Raw genomic sequence first — 18,997 nt, 5'->3', positions numbered from 1 at the left:
TACAGAAATCACAACTTCTGACAACAAGAAGTGAGAAAGAACCCAGAGAAAATAATAGCAAAGTAATAATGCCATGACATCACAGTCCTGATCTTTCACAGAGCCATGTATTAGAGCTGCCTACAAACTTTGCTTGCACCTTTCCAGACACTCAAACAGCTCAATTCAAAGCTCTGAGTGAGAACTCAGCTGCTTTAATGAGTGCAGAGCAGAATCATTGCTAACACGGTTAATTATACTTAAATTGGCTAAGTGCAGGACTACAAGGTGCTCCTAGCAGGATCTCTGTCACACAGATATCAGATCCAGTCTGCCCATACCAGTAAACAGGAAGGATGAGTTTTGACAGTATGTATAAGTGGAGAAATAGCAGACCAGATTCACAGATGGTATCATAGGTTTTCAGAGAGACAACATCTTTAGAAGAGATGTGCACTTTTTTTATATACTTTGACAATGGCAACTGATTATTGAGCCAACAACACACTTACTGCCTTTCCAGCTGTTTGTACAGCATATCATATTTGGGGTGCTCAAACTGCACAAGGAAGTTGTGATTACAACTGTACACAAAGAAATTTAGCTGCCAAAGGAACCTGTGTGTGTGCCACCATCCATATCAAACACAATATAGTTCACAACATTTTTTGCCAAAACTTCATGTTGAGATCCCAAAGTATGCAATGAATGCCCTCCACAAATAAAAGCACTATCAACAGGTTTATTTCTGCTTTTCAGAGTATCATGGTTAGAGTAACACGCTGCACTTCTATTTCTATGTCACAAAAATTTTATAGTAGGGATGATACTTCTAAGCCCAAAACTTGTGCATTAGTAAATTCCAATTTCAAAACTGACTTCAGAAAACTGCATTTATCTCTTTAGAGTATATGTCAACATATGTTCATGCCATTACTGTGGTCATTCAGAAGAAACATTAAAGCAACTTCTGTGCAAGGAAGGTTCACATACAGAATAGGGTATATACCCCCCGCTCCCCCCCGCCCCCAAACATGAAAACATGAAACCAATCCATTAAGTAATTACTCCATGCCAAGATACTATCTGGTTCCTCCATGGGGGCAGACAATTACAGTTCTCTGAAATAATTTTCTTCAATAGCCACTAGAGCTTTATACAACGCTAATTCAACCTGTGTGCAAAACAATATCAAGGTAGAACCTCAGACCTTTGAGCAGCATCTGTAGTTTGTCTTCTATTTCACTACGGTTCTTTGGTATGAAACACTGCACTGAATCATCACAGGACTAAGCTATTCTGCCAAGTACACACATGAAGCTCACAGAGAAGTCAAGGATAATTGGCACCCCAAAGCAGGAACAGAACAGATCATGTTGCATGCAATCTAGCATGAGTTGGATCCCTTGAACAGTGACATGTGTCCAGCAGCCCTGGAACAACTCAGAAGGTCCTGCAACAGTTGAGGTTGGATCTCACAGAGCGCCTACAAACTACTGAACAGCATGTAAAGCATCCCACACAAGCAGCAGTTCTGCTGCAAGTGGTAGCTTCCTAGGACTTATAGAACAATATGCACCCAACAAGAACATAAGCAAAGATTTGCCAAGGAAAAGAAATTGTTAAAAAGCATAATCATCAGATAGTGCAGTTACCAGTGGTTTGGGAAGGAAGTGCTTTCACTAGGGTGAGGGAAGGAGAGCAAGGGCTGTACCTGCTTGTTGCAAGACTCTGAGGTGTGTGGCATTGCTGTAAGAGAATACCTTACTTTAGTCACAACCAGTACTTAAAATGCAGCTGATCAGTACACTGTGATGTGCATGAACCAGAAACCAGAACGGCTTGTTGTGAGAGCCCTGACAGGTATTAACAGCTCTCCTGCATTTGCTAGTGGTGTTTCAGTCATCTTTTGGCTGTCTGCCTTTGTGTGTGGATTTTTCTTGACACATGCTCAGTCCAGTTGCCAGCACAGCACCTCTATGGAAATAATTTCCATAAACAGGGCAAGGAATAAAAGCTTACACTGATGTACCAGAGCAGTTTCCGGGAGTATTCAGGTCCAAAGATACATGGGAGCAGAACCAGAAATCTGTAGGTTTGCAAAGCCACCTCAATCAATGTTAACAGAATAACAAGGACTTGTATAACGATATAAGGACACACTCATGGGGAATCTAATCCACTTCACTGGGCAGCCAGCCCTGCATGTCTTGCTGTGACAACAGCTTTATCTTTGGAGATATCGCTAGTGGAAAATTATTTCAGCATGTTAACATTACTGTATGGAGAGCACTTTGGTAAGAAGTACTCTTTCACCAATGATATTTTACAATGACAATGCAACTAACCACAGATTTCAAAGCATTATAGTATTCAGCTTTTTTTCCCCCCACCTTCTAAGTGGTTTCACATTGAAACAAGACCTTTGCACTTGCTACAGCTGGTACTCTATCCCTAATCTATTTTAAAAATCTGAGGGCCAACCTCCACCACATTCAATATAGGGATACAGAGGGTCACATTGTATAACCTGTATGCCAGCACCTGAGACTGACCCAAATAAGCTCTTCTCTTCCTCCATCCTTAGGCTAACACCAGTGTATATAGGCTTATGGACTTACAACACTGTATTCTTCCTTTCATTTCACAAGCTCCATAGAGGGAAAGGGTTTGGAATCACTAGAAGGAGTGAGGAGGTACATCTGGCAAAGATGCAAGGGTTTGAAAACAAGCTTCATTAGTTGTACTGCTCAAAGTACAAATGTTTAATGGAACATATAGGAAAAAAAAGCCCCTGCAGTCTTACAGGAAAAATTAATTTATCCAACTCCTGCCTTCTCCCAGTTGTACAATGGTGTAATTTCTTTCACCAAGGAGTGTTACACTGAGATTTCTGTGAATTACATGGACATTGGGACCTTCCCTTCCCTAATTAAAAATGAAGTTACATGGTTCCTGACTTTTCATACTTGCCTCCAGATATACCAGATTGTGGCATCATGGGGAATTATTTCCACAAAAATTATTGAAGTTCCTTGAAGTGATAATTCTGGTGGAGAGAGTCCCTGCCTGGGAAAAATCCACAGTGTTCCATTCTTAGACTTATATTAGTTGCAAAGGTGACCCAGTATTTATGTGGTCAGACAATCAGATGGTCACAACCTGAACTATAGCTAATAAATGTATCAGAACAAAATGTGACAGGCTTCAGCAAAGTTCCCTCAGGACTCCTGAGGAATACATGCATATTTGGTAATAAAATTTAAAGAGAAAGGAAAATGCCTTTCTAGGTGTGCAGGCCAGCTCTTCTCTTCTCTCACTGATTTAAGCAGATAAATAGCCTAGACATGTCTATAAACAGAAGTATGCAAAATCCAGCCCAACATCACCTAATGTTCCTCACCTGGGTGTCCTGTTTCATGCACAACCCCCCACTGAAGAAAGTGGCTTGGCTGCCAGCAAAGCACTGTTCTCACTCTAAGAGCCCTTAAGCTCCAAAGGGTAGGGTTGTATATGAGATTTCAGTCATTAAATAAACACAGCTCTAGAAAAACTTCAATACCTGTCCCTTCACGTAAGCAGATCCCACTATGCTGCAGGGAAGGACAGCTGCTCTTCTAATAGCTGGGGATGGCGGTGGGGGAAGAGAAAGTTAAAGCAAGAAACATTAAATTACACAATTAGTCTAGGAAACAGCTAAGTATTCTCCATCTCCCAAATATCTCCGTAACAAAATAGACTAGCTATAGAAGTCACCATGCTATTCAAAATCAAAAGCAAAAATGTCATAAAAGAGGTTATTAGTAGTTATAGTGAGGAAAAAAGGTTGCAAAAGCTAAGAAATCTGGTACTTAAGCTGTTGTGACTCTCCAATTGTACAACATTTTTTGGAGAACATGCCATCAAAGCCTCCAAAGAGCATTGCAAACACTGAATCTCAATGTACTTAGGTGAGAAGGAACCACAGCAGAAACTGTGTTTTCCTTCTGGGTAGCCTAAAGCCCACAAGTATTTTAAACATTTAATCCTAGATTGCACAGGAAGTCACTGCTGAACCAGAGGAGAACAGGGGAGTTCTTGCTCAAAACCCCTCAGTTCAGCCACTACACAAGCTCCTTTACCATGTGTACCATACACATATTTAGTTAATCTCTCCATGTCAATTTAGATGGCTAACACAGAAAGATGCTGATTAAAACCTTAGGGGTATTACTTTGAATATATGTGCTAGCTACCTTCCATCTGTGTCATTATTAGTTCCTGACTGTAGGTTAACTATGGGGCATGTTATCATGAGCCTAAGGTGAGGTGGCAGAAACTCCTGCTATTGCCATATGGCTTTTTGCTTCTCTCATTTTTCAGCTTTTAGCCTCACGCCTCCAATTTGGGGGCTCAACCACTACATAAGGGTAACAAGGAGAACAAAACTAGTGTTAAAATATAAATATTCTTCACCATTAAAACCTCTAAGCTTGATTTGAAATGCAACACAAGTTCCTCCTCCAGACCAGAGACTGCTTTTACCTGCAGGAGACTTGTTACCTAACTCAGGAAAGACCTATTCCAATAAAGAAGTAGTGTTGCACAAGCAGCTATTTACCAACCCTACATAAACCAGGCAGCTTTCAAGGTACCAAGGATCATCCTTAGTTTGGATAAAATGGAGAACAGCAAGGCTATGCCTACTTGTAATATGGGTAGCAGTACCATCACCATCAAAACAACAAAAGGAAAAAAAGATGACTGAGCTCCAGTAATCTTTTTATTTTTTTCCAATGTACATCCACAGATCCATCTTTATGTTAAAACACAAATGGTTCAAGACTGTCCTTAAAAAAACTACAGGTCATGTTTTGACATATACCTGAACATGACAATTTACAAGATATGTAGAGTATCAGCAACTCCCCTGCAGCCGTTTTCCAGTGAGCACAATTTGAATACTAAAAGGCCTGGTGGTGCTTTATGACTGAAAACTTGCTCCAAAGTGCTTAATTTAAAGTAGACATGGAAGTTATTTATTGCGTTTCCTAGGTCTTACTGCATACCTGTCCTTCCATTAGCTAAAGGCAGGGGAAATGATTTATAGTATTTCCAAGCATAAGAGTCTGTAAATTTCATAAGTTACAGGAATCAGAGCAGGTTAAAAAATATACAACCATTTCCATGTTGAGCAAAATTGATAAGAACTAGGTGATATGACTCCATGCTTGAGGTTTATGGACTTCAAGATGTTGCCTACAGGTTTGTCACTCTCAAAGGCAAACTTCTTTGGAGGCTTAGACTTCTAACTAATTTATTTTTAAACATTATTTCTGCCTGTTTTTTTAATGGAGGCATGTGGAATTGACTCACTTATTCTTTTGCAACAACCTTGTTCATTGGTGACATTCCTCCTACTTTTGCAGTTGCAATGGCAAAAAAAGTTTTGCACAGGGGACAGCTAAAAGTTTATCATTAGTGCAAAGCCAAGAGAGAAAAGGACTTAAATGAGTCTTTCAAGGAAGGTAGCTTTATTCCTTGTTTTAAATTTACATGCCAATCATTAGCTTTTAGGGGCAAAACTCATTTTCAGACATCTCTTGCTTGTCAAAAAATCAGTATGTCTGTGAGAAGATGTAAAGAAGCACCTGTTTCTTCTCTTTCCACCATTTCATTGGCATCAACTTGCCAACGCCATACCGGTAAATACTCTGCTGCTGTAATGACATGTGAAGCAATCTTCTTTGCCTCACATAAAATAGGAACAATCCTTCACCAGTCTGCAAGGCATAAGCTGACAACAACAACAAAAATCATGACATTGACATAAACAGTAGTGTTTATATCTGGAAAAGTAAATATGCAGAACTTCAGATGTGTTTATTTTTAGTTTTGGTTCAACCCATTATAACGGGTAAAGGGTGGTCATGATGTTCAGGAGGACATTCATAGCTCACCACAGTTTCCTGGCACAGGTTCTGGTTAAATCACTCTTGCCAGCTTGAACTTGTTATTGAATTTGCTTCCTTCTCACACTGGCTCTCAGAACAAATTCTATCAAATAGCATTTCTCTCTCAGCATTTACGGCTCAGTCAAACTGGATAATCAACTCAGAAGGAATGTAAATAGCAAGTGAAGAGTCAAGCCTTAATGGAGGTAGCCAGCAGGCAGAATTACCTAGAAATACTACAAAAGTCCTGTCACTCATCCCAACAGTATCCATACACTTCTGTGGTGCAGTGACAGCTACGACTAAGGGAAGAGGTTGGCTTTACTAATCCAGCCTTTCAATAAAGTTTAGATTTCATTTCTTTTCTTCTCAGTGTATCATGTACTAAAAACTCAACAAAAACACCATTGCTAGTGTAAAGATGGATAAATCAAACCATACTTGATGTTGCACCAAGCTTAAAAAGAAAATGGCATAACAGACTAAGGAATCCAGAGATCATAACCTTTAATTTCTTGATCTAGATGAAACAGCATTTCTCCAGGAGCAGTGTTTTAAAAAAACAGTGTTTAGATCTCATTAGATAAGGCACAATATGCACTAGAATTGGCACAAGATTAGGCTTAACCCAATTTTAAAAGACATATAGTACAGGATTCTGGGTTGAGTCCTTTACATGCTGAATTAATAAAGAGCGTATAACAGTATTTTGCTCAAGGTTTTGCCTAGTTCAATTTTTTTCCCCAGATTCCTCCTGTATTCATGCAAAGCCTACTTGTAACTCAGTGCACATACTGGAAAAGTTGAGGCTGATGTGGAACTCCAGTGAGCCAAGCATAGTTTGGTATTACAACTCTCATGCACCCTGATATGGTATAAGCAGTTTGCAGTTGCCTCCTGACTTATGGCAAATATCCCTATATCATAGTTTCTCAGTTTCCCCACAGGAAAATTCTGTTCCCTCAAAAGTTTTGGATTAAGCTCTTATCCCAACATAATTGACAGACTTCAAATATCTTAAGAAATTTAAAAAACCACCACCTGGAAAGTTATACAGTACATGCAATTTACTAATAGATTGCATTTGCAGGGCTCTGTGACATTGTATTATCAAATCCAGGTTTAGTTGTGTTGGTTTGCTTATTCCAGTAGGCATTAGATAGCTGAGAGCCAGCAGTTATTATAAAAGCCCTAAAACATACTGTGTCTCTAAGAGTCAAACAGAAATAACTGAACATGAGATTACAAGTTCAGGAGGTAAAAAAGGCTCATTACAACAAATTAAGTAGGGAGCACTGCTTTTCTCTCAAATACAGAGGAAGAAACTGCTGTTGCAGGTTGATGCACAAAACAAACAAAAAAGGAGCAGATATTAGTGTATTCCAAGTTGTTAGATTTAAGGTAGCAACAAATAGCTACGTATTCAACTTAACTTTGATACTTAATTTTTAAATTGACAAAATTCTGAATCCAATGAAACCAATCTAAAGGCTGCTGAGTTGATATGTTTGGGAAAAAATCAGAATTTTTTCTATTCCAGTAAATACATACTAAAGGACAGTACCCAACAACTAGATGTCAAAGATGAGATAGGGAAGAAACCAACCTTCAAATGAACTCAAATCCTTAAGGGACTAATTCTATATTGCATTGTTGGCATAGCTTTACAAAGGCTATGAAGCCTCAGCAGCAGCTGTACCAAACCCTTATAAATCTCACTTGCAATATTTCTTTAGGTGCAGTCTAAATTAAATCAGCAAATGATCACTGAAAGTGATGCTTCTTTGCTTACCAATTTAAGCCACGTAAAGACTCTGTAAAATTTAGTCACCTGCATTACTAGAACAGGATTCACAGGTAATCATCAATTACAGGGCTAAAAAAAGTCTGCACTCATACACTAAATTTATACTGTGGAGTAAGGACTGGGATTAACTAATTTTAAAGGTGCAGGTTCCCTTGTCGGAGACAGCCCGAGGACCCGATGTGGTTCGCGCATCTCTAGGTGGCAGTAGCTGCTCAGATTTTGAGATACTGTAAGATGCTTATCTCAAATTCAGCAACCAGTATCCTTCCATCCTCCTAGAATTGACTTTCCTAACGTGAAATGTGACCCCCTCCCCCATTTCTTCATAATTTATAGTAGTCTGTAGCTACTCACAAGGATTTCTGCATTTTCCTAACCAAGTACACAAGAAAAGAAATGAACTGCCAAAGGATTGAGGTAATTTATAGTGTAAAGCATTGAGAGCTTCTAGTCGATCAAAGGACTCAGAGAAATATAAGAACAATCATGCCTTCTGTTCTCTACAAATGCCAGGGCCAGAAATAACTGTCCTAATTAACTGGTTTCAGAAACTGACTTCCCTGAAAAATACAATGTTCTTACCAAGGAAAGTATATAACTGCTACAGTCTTATGGCAACTGTCAGCAGGGCATGAAAAATCACTAAATGAAGTTTCCCTTTGCTTCCTCTGGTTGTGCATGGTACTCATCTTTAGACAGCTGTATCTATTCATGGTGCCTAATTTATGCTGTAACGGGACATTCTACTACCACTGGTAACAGTGTTACCAAGAATTACAATCACATCAGGTACCATCCCAGCCAACCCTCTGTTCAATAGTTGTAAAGAGTAGGCATTGTACCTAAGACGAGGTTGTCTTTTGGTTTTTTTTTTTTGGCAAGGCTGTTTACTGGTCAGTCATGTATGGCATTTCCAGTATTTCAGATTGTTTCGTGTTCATTGTTGCTGTTGGGTACAGTAGTTGAACTCCACCAGTCCACAGTTGCCTGACAGTTATGTCCTGAATGTTGAGAAGAAGGAAAGGCTGAGCCTGCTCCTACAGATCACCTACACTTTACACGAGACTGTTTGCCCGGTTCCGCATGGACAACTCCTACAAACAGTGCTCCTCACTGGACTGCTCAGCACCTGGAATTGAGAACACGCAAATTTAAGGTACATGGCAAAGTTGCCTGTATGCACTGCATAGCAAAATCTATTATTTAATGCTTATATTACAAGAGCATTGGTGATTTCTTGCTGGGTACCAGAAAGAGAAGACAGGCAAGACTATCTCTGCCTCAAAGAACCCGCAGTCAAAGAGAAGACTGAATAATGGATGGATAAGGAAACAGTAAGATTTGTGAATTGACAGACAGGGGACACAGCCTACCAGCCCCGTCACAACTCATATATCAGGCAGTTCACCCAGAACACACCTGTGCTGCTTCCTAATGGTGTATCACAGCATAAAAGAGCTGTTACAGAACCTTCCCAGCTGGAACTGAAGACAGTAGGTTATTGGTTAACACTTCATTTCAGCGACACACAAAAATAGCCTTCGCTTCAGTGCCTTTAAAAGCTTCCTTTTAAAGGCTGTTTACAACTAAGGATTACCAAGAATGCCAGTGTATGAACTGATCTAAGAAATGATAGAGAGTTTCCCAATTAAGCAGCATTTCAGCTATTTAGGAGAAACCAAGTGCTCGCAACATATGCTTGACAGGTCAAGACAAGTTAGCAATTAACCTACTAAAAGCACATATCCTTCTCCAGTGGAGCCTCCAACAATTCACACAATGCCTAATGTGAGGTTTCTACTGTAGGCACGGGGCACATGATTAGAAGAACTTTTCAGCCTTTTATACAAACCAGGAAGGCAGGTATGAGAAATACCTTTTTTTTTTTCTTTAATAGGACCATACTTTTTACACAAGTCACTCAGTAGAGTGATTTGTTTCTCTTCTTCATGCAGAGCTTATCAGTAGAAGGGTTGAGAGGGTCTCCTACTTCCAAGTTTCTTGTGACCTGCTTTTATATGTGCACTCCCTGAGAGAATTATTATCTGAGCAAAATGTGCAGCTTTTGTGTTTTCCTTACAGCAACAGCAAAGTATGAGTTGCACAAATGCTACAGCTACTGCACAGACTTCTTAAGTGCAGCCTCTTTCAGCTCAGCATCATCATATATACAAAGCTTTTAAGCAAAAGCACAGAACCTTATTTTCCCAATATTTTTTTCACATTAACGAGCCTTTAAAAACCTTTGCATCCGTGCACTACATCTTGTAGTATTCCAGCATATTGCAGTACTTCCCAAGCACTGCTGTTACAACATAATGCCTTGGTGCTTAACAGCATGTTGCTTGAAGTTATACTTTTTTCAGTTTAGCCTTGCTCCGTCCAAGATAAAAGTCCTTTCCCATCTTCCTCCACCATTATATCTGGATGATTCAGATAAAATTTTTTTCATCTTTCTGTACTGGTTTACCCTGATTTCACAGCCACATAACAGGATCTACCCTGCAGTTCCTGAAAGCAGAGAGCACTTGGAACATGAACAGAAGGCACGCTGCTTACAAATGGGTTTTCCCAGACAAGGTTCAGTGAAGCTGAACGTTAGAGGTAGTACTACAGCAGAAAATAGATATTTTACAGTTGAAACAGAGTTGCTGCTTTACTCTGAGAGCCAGGTGAGGGATCGGCACTCATTCCTGCAGAACATCACTGTCTTCTCCCCTTCCCCAGGTCTGTTTACACAGCCAGTGCCCTGGAACTCTGCACATAGGAAGCCGTAGCACCCCCCTAACAGCTGCTACCTCCTCTCACATGCCAAACTACAGGATTTGCAGCATGCAAGAGCATCCCCTCTGCTTACGGTCTTCTATGCCCACACGAACTCTGGGCCATCACTGGGGTTGAGTTTTCACTTGAGGGCTTCAGACAGCAATCCAGCTTTGTAAGCAGAGCCTATGATTTACACAAATGCACTACTCAACACAAAAGAGTGGACAATATGATGATCTTCTTACTTGGGACAGCCCCTCGTGTAAACAGAGCAAAGTCTTCACTTTTGTGACCAAAAAGCCATTAAAACTTGGTGTTGTGAAAGTTTCTTCTGCTCACAAGCAGGCGGCTCATTACCCAGACCTTTGCTCGTATGTACAGACAACCAAGGAAATTCATTTTATCTATTTATCACCATGAATTAAAGATTACAGAAACACCAGCTGAAGAAAAATATATTGCCAGGATAGATTCTTTGCATTCATTGGAACTGTGTTACTAGAAACATAAATAAGTAATGACTATTGATCTTGCATAACCTCAGAACAGCAAACTACAATAAACTGAGAGGAAAAGGACATGTCTTAACTGGAATGCACAAACCAAGACACCAACAGCACCTCTTAAAAACAACCAAGCAAAGGAAGCATGGCCCACAGCTGTAACACCTCATGCTTTCAATCCTAGGGAAAAAAAAAAAAAAAAATCTGTGGGACAACACAAAGTTTCCACACTATGCTAAACAAATTTACCATTTAACCCCAGGATTTTTTTTCTGGGTGAAGACGGGTCTGACCCCCCGATACGAATCCACAGGTCAGGGGGCAGTGGCTGCTCTTTCCCGAGTACCGACACCTTCAGCCGCTCAAGCCGCCGGACTCCCTCCTTGCGCCGCCCTGCCTTCCCTTCCCTGCCCTGCCGGCGGCATACGGCGGGCGGTGGAAGCGGGACAGGCAGAGGAGAACGCGGCCGTGGCACCGGATCCCGGTGACGGTGCCCGGCATGCTTCAAATTCCAGCGACGGTCCAGCTTCAACAAGTGCATCACGACCCTCCCTGACGGCGCCCGGCCCTCCCCACACCCCAGCTCCCTCACACCGCCCACTCCACGGCCGGGTCCGGCCGGGCACCGCCGCCGCCCCTCAAAGAGGAAGGAGGCCGGGCCGGGCCCCACCGCCGCTCCCGCTCCACGGCCGGGCCGCGTCGCCGCCGCCCCTCACGGAGGGAGGAAGCCGGGCCGCCGCCACGCCGCGCGCCCGCCGCCAGGGGGCGCGCCCCGCCGCCCGAGGCCGCCCGCCCCGCCGCACCCCGCGCAGCGCGCCCTCGCCGCCGTCGGGGAAGCGCCGCCGGCTCCCGCGCTGCGCTCCCCCTCACTCCGCCGAGAGCGCGCTCCTGCTGCCGCCAGCCCCAGCAAAAGCCCCGCCGGGCACCGGCTGGACCTACAGGTGCGGGAACAAAGGGGCGCGAGGCTGCCCCAGCCCTCCCCCGCCCTTACCGCTCCCCGACGCCTCTCGCCCGCCCAGGTCCACGGCCACCCGCACCCCCGGCCCCTTAAGTTTCCTGGCGGGGCGCCGCATACCTTGTCGTCCACACAAAGCCTGTCCGGGTCCCCTCCGGGAAGTCACATCCTCTCCCGGGCGCCCAGTCCCACCGACCGCCTCCCGCCGCCTCGACAACACAGTCGGCGTCTCAAGTGTCTCATCAAAGCTTTATGAGGGGTGGGAGGGCAGCGGAGCCGGATCCCACACTCCCGCCTCTCAACCGGAGCCTCCTGGCCCAGCCCTACCGCCTTCTCTTCGCCGAGCGGCTTCGCCCCCCGGGCAGCGGCTGCGGCGGCCGTAGGCACCGCGCTGCCCCGCTTCGAGTCTCCGCACCGCCTCCCGGCTCCGCCACCGCCCCCGCCCCGCCCGCCCGGCCCCGCTCGGCCCCGCTCGGCCCCGCTCCGCTCTGCTCCCCTCCGCTCCCCTCCCCTGGCGCTCCCCAGCGGGGCGGGGGGGAAGGGGGATGTCGGTCCGCCCGCAGCGGGATATTGGTTTACTCCGCCGGGTATTAAGCAAGCCCAATCCATTTAAATATCGCTCCCGCGCTGACCTCTCCGTAGTTCGCCTATTAAGAATGCAATCAAGATAATATCAGGCATTGCTTATTAATGAGCGCCCCAGGTAACGTTACACCGGTGACTTTCTGCAGGCGCCCAGCGGGAGCTCAGTTCCAGCGGTCCCGAGGTGGCTTTGCCCAGCCCGGGACCGGGACTGAGACCGACAGTGGGGCCGCCCGTCACGTCAGCGCCCGCCGGCGCAGATAGGGGCGACCACGGAGCTCGGAGATCTCGGGAGAAACGCCTTGCTGGGCTCTGCCTGGGAGCGGATTCTGTACCCCCTGACAAAAATCTGCTTTTCCATCTCCTCCTCCTCTTCCTGCACGTGCAGCAAAGACAGTAAATTATTGATAGTGGAAATTGAATGGTGGAGGCAATAATGGTATCCCCTGATTGACTTGCTCCATTTGATCTTGGTAAAGACAGAGAGATGGCACGCTCCCTGGCTGGGCTGGCTGCGGCAAGCGGGCGTGCACGCTTGTGCCACATCCCACGGCAAGAGCAAGCTGTGGGAGAACTGGCTTCAACCCCTGCCTGGCATGGTCTGTAGTAGCCTTGCCTGTTTCTTTCACTCTTCCCTTACAGGCAAAATTGGAAGCAGCTGATTTTCAGAAGAAGCTATAGCACAACTCTTTTATGAATTGGCTAAACCATGTATTTTTCTACACCTCGAAGCCTGACTGCGATCTAATTTCAATTAGTGCCAAAGGCCCATTCACTCCACACCCTTGTGAAAATTTAATTATACTAGGAGAAACTGTGTGCAACTCATTGCTACCCTCAGACAGATTGCCTGTGTACTTGTGCTGTGAAACACCTGCATTGATCAGTAAAGAAAATAACCCAGGTGTTTGGCATTCAAGTACACCTAAGGCCTTCCATAGAAATAAGCTTTTAATATACATTAAAGGAAAGATTCCTGGTTGTTAATAACCTTTTCAGCTTTAAGAACATTTTAAAAAATTGTGCTTAAGTCACCGTCACCATCTTTCTTGCACTTGTGTGTTTGGTTTTGCGTGTTTGAACTAAAAATGTCAGTGAGCATGAAGACAGTTCTACCTCTTTTGTCTCAGTGTTTTCCAGTCCAAATCCATCCAATTTATGAAAAAGGAGACATTTTCAAAGTCTTCACTAACAGTCTGGGCCCGAGGAATCATGTCCAGCTCTTGTTGGCTGATGATAATACACTAATTAAGTCACTAATAGAGGTAGCTCTTCAGGCCAAGTCCTGCTCTGCTATTTCTGTATTATTCAAATTCTGCCATTAGGGATGTATCAACCATTCCTTTTCCCACTCTGATATACCAATATAAGCTTATATCTCTCAGTAATAAGGCCAGGTGGGTGTTCCAGAGGTATTTCAAACACATGATTGTAACTGGAATTTCCTAAGTTAATGTGTGCATTTTATTTTTCTGTTTAAGACTTCACAATACCATTTAACTTTCCAGATACGACTGTATTAGTGTGTGTACCTGATTTCACTAAGACAGCATGTTTTCAGCAGCCTTTTTGCACAGTCATAAAACAGCAGAGTTTCAATATTCTGTGTTTATAAGATGGTGCCTGCAAGTATTTGGATGACCAGACAAGTTAAACAGTAGCAGGAGAGGTTACTTTAATCAGAGGTAATGTAATACATTACACACTTGTTATTCCTGGAGGAAAGACTCTTCTGCTAGTACACTAGACATGCAGATGAGCAGCAGCAAGTATCATGCTTTAGAAACACTGCTTGCTTTTTCTCAGGAGTGAAGGAGAAGGGATATACTCTGAAAAAATCTGCTTGCAATCAGAACAATTTTTTTAAGTTTGGAAAGAAAGCATGTTACAGCCAGACTGACAAGTCCTCACTCTGTGTTAAGTGCTTCAGCTCAGCACTGCTAAGAACATTAGAACCATTAATTCCATGCAACCATGAAATTCCCCCTTTTATCTGCTACAAACATGCTGCCTTTTGCATTGGTGTAGAGATTTTCTTGGGGAAGAGGTGTGGTCAGAGGAACTGCTGTTTCCTGCTGGTATAATCAGCCCTTTGAATTATTACCAGCCGGTGTTTGATTACTCAAAAAATGAAAAAGTAGTGTAAATAATTACTTGTTTGGATTTTCAATGCACATGCAAGCTGGGTTCCATATCTTTCAGTCAGACTCTGACTTTCAAGAGAATTTTTATGAATGACCCCCCCAAAAATTGGGTCTTCAAGGTGTTAGCTTATGAAGCAACTGATAGTCCTGACATGGGGACGCTGCTCTGCTTGGACCTCCACTCCTTTGTCCATAAGACGCACTATAAATTTGGAGGTTACATAAACATCACCTTTGAGATTTGTGGGGTATATAGGATGCAAAGATCAGGTGTCCTGATATTTTCTTGGTAGAGCCAAAAGGAGTTCTCTCTTGCTGTGTCTGAAAAAAGATGTCTTCCAGCCTGTCTCAGGAGCAGTTATATTTCCCCATTTGGATTGTACAGATGTCACAAGCAAGAGGCACTTGAAAAAAACAGTCATACCACAATTGCATAGGGAACAAAAGGGCAGGCAGACCCTTTTCTGGTGGTTTCAAATATTTCAAATAATTCAGTGTATCAAACCTCTTGGTGTTGTCATAGTATGCCCACTTTACAGTATTTACCTTGAAACCAAGTGTTTTTTCTATTCATGACAAATTAATTTTTTGCACACAGAAATAATACTTTACCATTTTCCAAACAGCAACAGGGAAAGAGTATGAGTTGTCAATCAACAAAATGTTGATTTATCCCTGCAGTAATATTGCTTGCAGGAGGGTAAGATCATTGCTTTTTGCTGAATTCAATTTAAACTGTAGCATAGGCATTAATGATGCTGTAGATACTATAAAGAAGAAAGCAGAAGCACACACACCTGGTTTCTGTCTCAGTGGAGATTATGCATTATAGTGATTGATGTATGAGGTCCAAATTTACTGATAAACTAATTATATGATAAAGTAGATTGTGGGGCTCTTAAATTCCCCCATTGTAGTTTTAGGAGAAGCAATAAAAAAGTCAATATTTGAAAGGAGTAACATTCTTAAAAGGTACATAATTAGACAAAAGCTAACGGATGATTGAGTCTCCACGCCCCCAAACTGTGTCTTTACACTCCCCATTTTATTCGTGTAGTTTCTTGACCTATTTTTGAATGAGAAAAAATACAATTTGGAATTCTTCTCACTTGGCTGTCAGGAAGTATAAACTAATCCTGATTACAAAAAGGACAATGATATTGATGTTCTTGGGTTTCAATGCCACAGGGTTTTTCTGTTAAAAATTTCAATTGGCTGAAGTAATTTCTTCTATCATTACAAGCATTTTATATTTAATTATGTTTATTCATGTTTCCTAGTTACCTTTATTTGCTATTTCTTTCACATTGAAGAAATGGAAAATTCATGGAAATAAACTTTTCCAACTCAAGTAATGCTAAAAATTGCAATGGATTATATACTCAAGTAATATACACAACCAGGGTTGCAGACATGGTGCATTTATAAGATGACTGGGCTATGAAGCTGCTCTACAATGATTCAGTGATTGCAGCACACACAAGAGAGCCCCTCATGTTCCACACTAACACCAGTGCACTAGAAAAACTCTAGCATCTTTGAGGACCAAAGCCAAATTCTGCTTAACTTTGTATTGTAAATGTTTGTATTGTTGAGGCTTTGACTGAGAGATGATGACTGCAGGATGGTGGTGATCACTTCCCCAGCTTGCCCCTTACATTCAGGAGTTGGCCAAACTGTGGCCACAGCCCCTCCCAGGCATGAGTGTGTTAATGCCCTGGTGCTGGTGGTTCTTGGATCTCACAACCTCGAGACTTACATTGCGTTCAGCCTACAGAGTTGCTGTCATTCTAGTCTGCAAGCAGCTTACTGGGTGACTAGAATAGACCTTGTGCCTTAAGTACTGCAGTGTAGTTGCTCTTAATTTCAAGCATAATTTCACCTTCAATGAACATTTTTTGAGAGGCCTTTCAGTCTCATTTTTAGCAGGGAAATAGCAAAGATGGGAATACAAACCCAAAGATCTTTCATTAGACATGGTTTGTAGGCTGCACGTACACAGGATAAAGCAGGAAAACCTACTCTTTGAATCATAGGCACCAAAACCACAACATTTTTCCTGAAGAAAATACCACTTAATTGCTCAGAATTGTCACCCTGCAGCTACAGCAAAAGTGATTTCAAAACTCTAACAAACAATTAAAATAATTGTTTTCTTCTCATGTCTGCTAGAGGTATGCCAGCTTTCCATTACATGGCAGGGTTTGTACCCTGAATCTTGTCCCATGCCTTCTAATCATGGATTTCAGCAAAATTTATGTGCATGAAACTGCTTTTCTGACAGAGTTCTGTGGTAAGTGCAGATTAGCCTTTTGCAAACAAGGAAATGCACATGTCTATTACACATAAAGCTATTAAGCTGCTCATGAACATACTTCTCATACTTTTTGGTGAGCACACCAATTCTGTCTTTGTTCCTTGCCACCACTCATGTAGTTGCTCTAGGCTTTTCTTTTGGGGTTTTGCATGAACTCCATGCACTGCTCGGACAGTGGGACTCCTAAACCATACATGAAGTCCCTCTTTATGTGCTGAAGGGCGGGTGGAAGCCAGGAACATAATTTACCCTTCATTTTGATACCTGGTCCCATGGCCAGTGTCCAGCCATGCCAGGCTTGCCACACACTGTGGAGTGCAGGGCAGCTGTTGAGGATGATGACACAGAAAAGAAGGTGAGAATGAGGGAAAAAAAAGTAAGGAGAGAATTAATCCAACCCAGCAGAAACATTAAAAGTTTGGTTTGTCATTTCCTGATGCTTTGACATTCACTGAAACTGGCAATTCATCTCCCGAGTGTCTCTGCCTTACTGCTGTTGTTTTGGAGACATTAATCACCCATTACCTGAGCAAAGAGCAAAGAGGAAAGTATCTGGGTTGTTCCTGAGAGTATTCAGTGTACCAGGTGTCTGGCATGTGGTGCCTGAGCCTTCCTCACTCACCCCTGACCTTCCTGCTAACAGCTCAGCCCAGGCTCCACCACAGCAGACAGAAAGGGCATGGTACAACACCAGCAAAACTGCAGACTCTGAGGGAGCAGCAGACGTGGGAACAGAAAAGAAAATCCCCTCTTCCCCAAAGAGGTTGTGTGTGATTCCTTGGGATGGGGGAAACCTGAGTCAAGTGTGGAAAGAATAGATGGCTAGAGATGCCCTCCTGTGACGAATCAGGCCATTGGAGCTTTATGATTAAAGAAGATCAGGAAACTGTTGGTGCACTTGTGGGTGAAAGGTGTTGGGATTGACTCATCTCTCCTTTCCTCTGAGTATTCAGTGGGTTTCAATTAGATGCAATATAGTGGATTATTTTTAACATTTAAAGGGATCAGATTTCAGGGGGTTTATAAACTTAGCCAGGCATCTTAGCAGAATAGGTATATGCCTTAGAAAACCCTCCTCAGTGCATAACTTTGGAGAACTTATTTTGAATGTGTGCTAAAATAACCAAGCCCCAAAATCCCAGGTCCAAGCCCCCATTGCCAGGCCCCGTGAATGCTCTTTTGTAGTTTATTTCTATTTAAGCAACTAAAATCTCCTCTGGCATCAAGCTCAAGCACTCCATTTGCAGCAGCTCAGTGATATTGCCCGAAGGGTGATGGGTGATAAGAGATCTAAAGCAAACAGTTGGGGTGGGGAGATGGAAGATGGTGTTTGGCACCAGGGCCAGTAGCTGTTCCGGGGTGCCCACCACCCACAGGGTCCCACTCCAGCCAGGAACTGGCAGGAGCGATCCTCCTTGGGTACACAGAAATCCTTGGGAATGCAAAGCATGTGTAAACATTGAATAGTTCTTCTGACTCTCCTGCCCTTCAGGATTTTCATATTAACATATTTTATGCTGCACTTAGATACCTGTCTTCATCTTCCCAAAGACGTTAAGGTACTTTGGCTCCATCCCTTTTCAAAGCAGAGCCACACCAATGCTTTAAACAAGCTAATGTGTTTAAAGATAAATTCAGGAGTTTTGTTTTTCTTTAAATAGCATATTGAGCTATTTCACCTAAGAAACAAAACATAAGAGTTCAAAACATCTTCTATGTTAACCACCCAAAGCATTAAAGACAGAAGTATCTGTGAAACAGTAAATATTTTTGTTAATTGCAAACTAAAATTATCAGTGCAGCAATAAATATTAAAGAGTCCTCAAAATGAAACTCAGACTCCAGTAGGTTCTTGTCCTTCAGTTACTGTGACTTGTGGCTCAAGAAACAAGAAACTGGATTAGTCACATTAAAGTAAAAATTTCCTTTGAGTAAAACATTTCATTTGTATGGTGTAATTTCTATTTATTGAATACTTGGGATTGTTAATCCTTCAGTAATTTAATGACTG

The 18,997-nt window shown here is 42.7% G+C and overlaps 1 protein-coding gene across 4 annotated transcripts in view; it reads right to left on the bottom strand.

The window, feature by feature from the left end:
* The window catches only part of BDNF (brain derived neurotrophic factor), a 39,533-nt gene that overhangs the window by 8,461 nt on the left and 12,075 nt on the right, over positions 1–18,997 (bottom strand). The window contains exon 1 of one of the 4 annotated variants that reach the window (XM_033062840.1): positions 12,064–12,364. The exons of 2 other annotated variants lie outside the window; for them this stretch is intronic. Coding sequence is in view for 1 of the 2 variants with exons in the window: in XM_033062838.2 (XP_032918729.1) it covers positions 11,238–11,240 (3 nt within the window). In the remaining variant the exon portion in view is untranslated. Of the gene's footprint in view, positions 1–11,237; positions 11,539–12,063; positions 12,365–18,997 lie in introns of those variants that run through there. One more of the 4 variants, XM_033062838.2, reaches the window with a different exon arrangement.

This window comes from Catharus ustulatus, chromosome 6, assembly GCF_009819885.2.
Source record: "Catharus ustulatus isolate bCatUst1 chromosome 6, bCatUst1.pri.v2, whole genome shotgun sequence".
Taxonomy (NCBI): Eukaryota; Metazoa; Chordata; class Aves; order Passeriformes; family Turdidae; genus Catharus; species Catharus ustulatus.
This window is presented reverse-complemented; position numbering and strand designations above follow the sequence as displayed.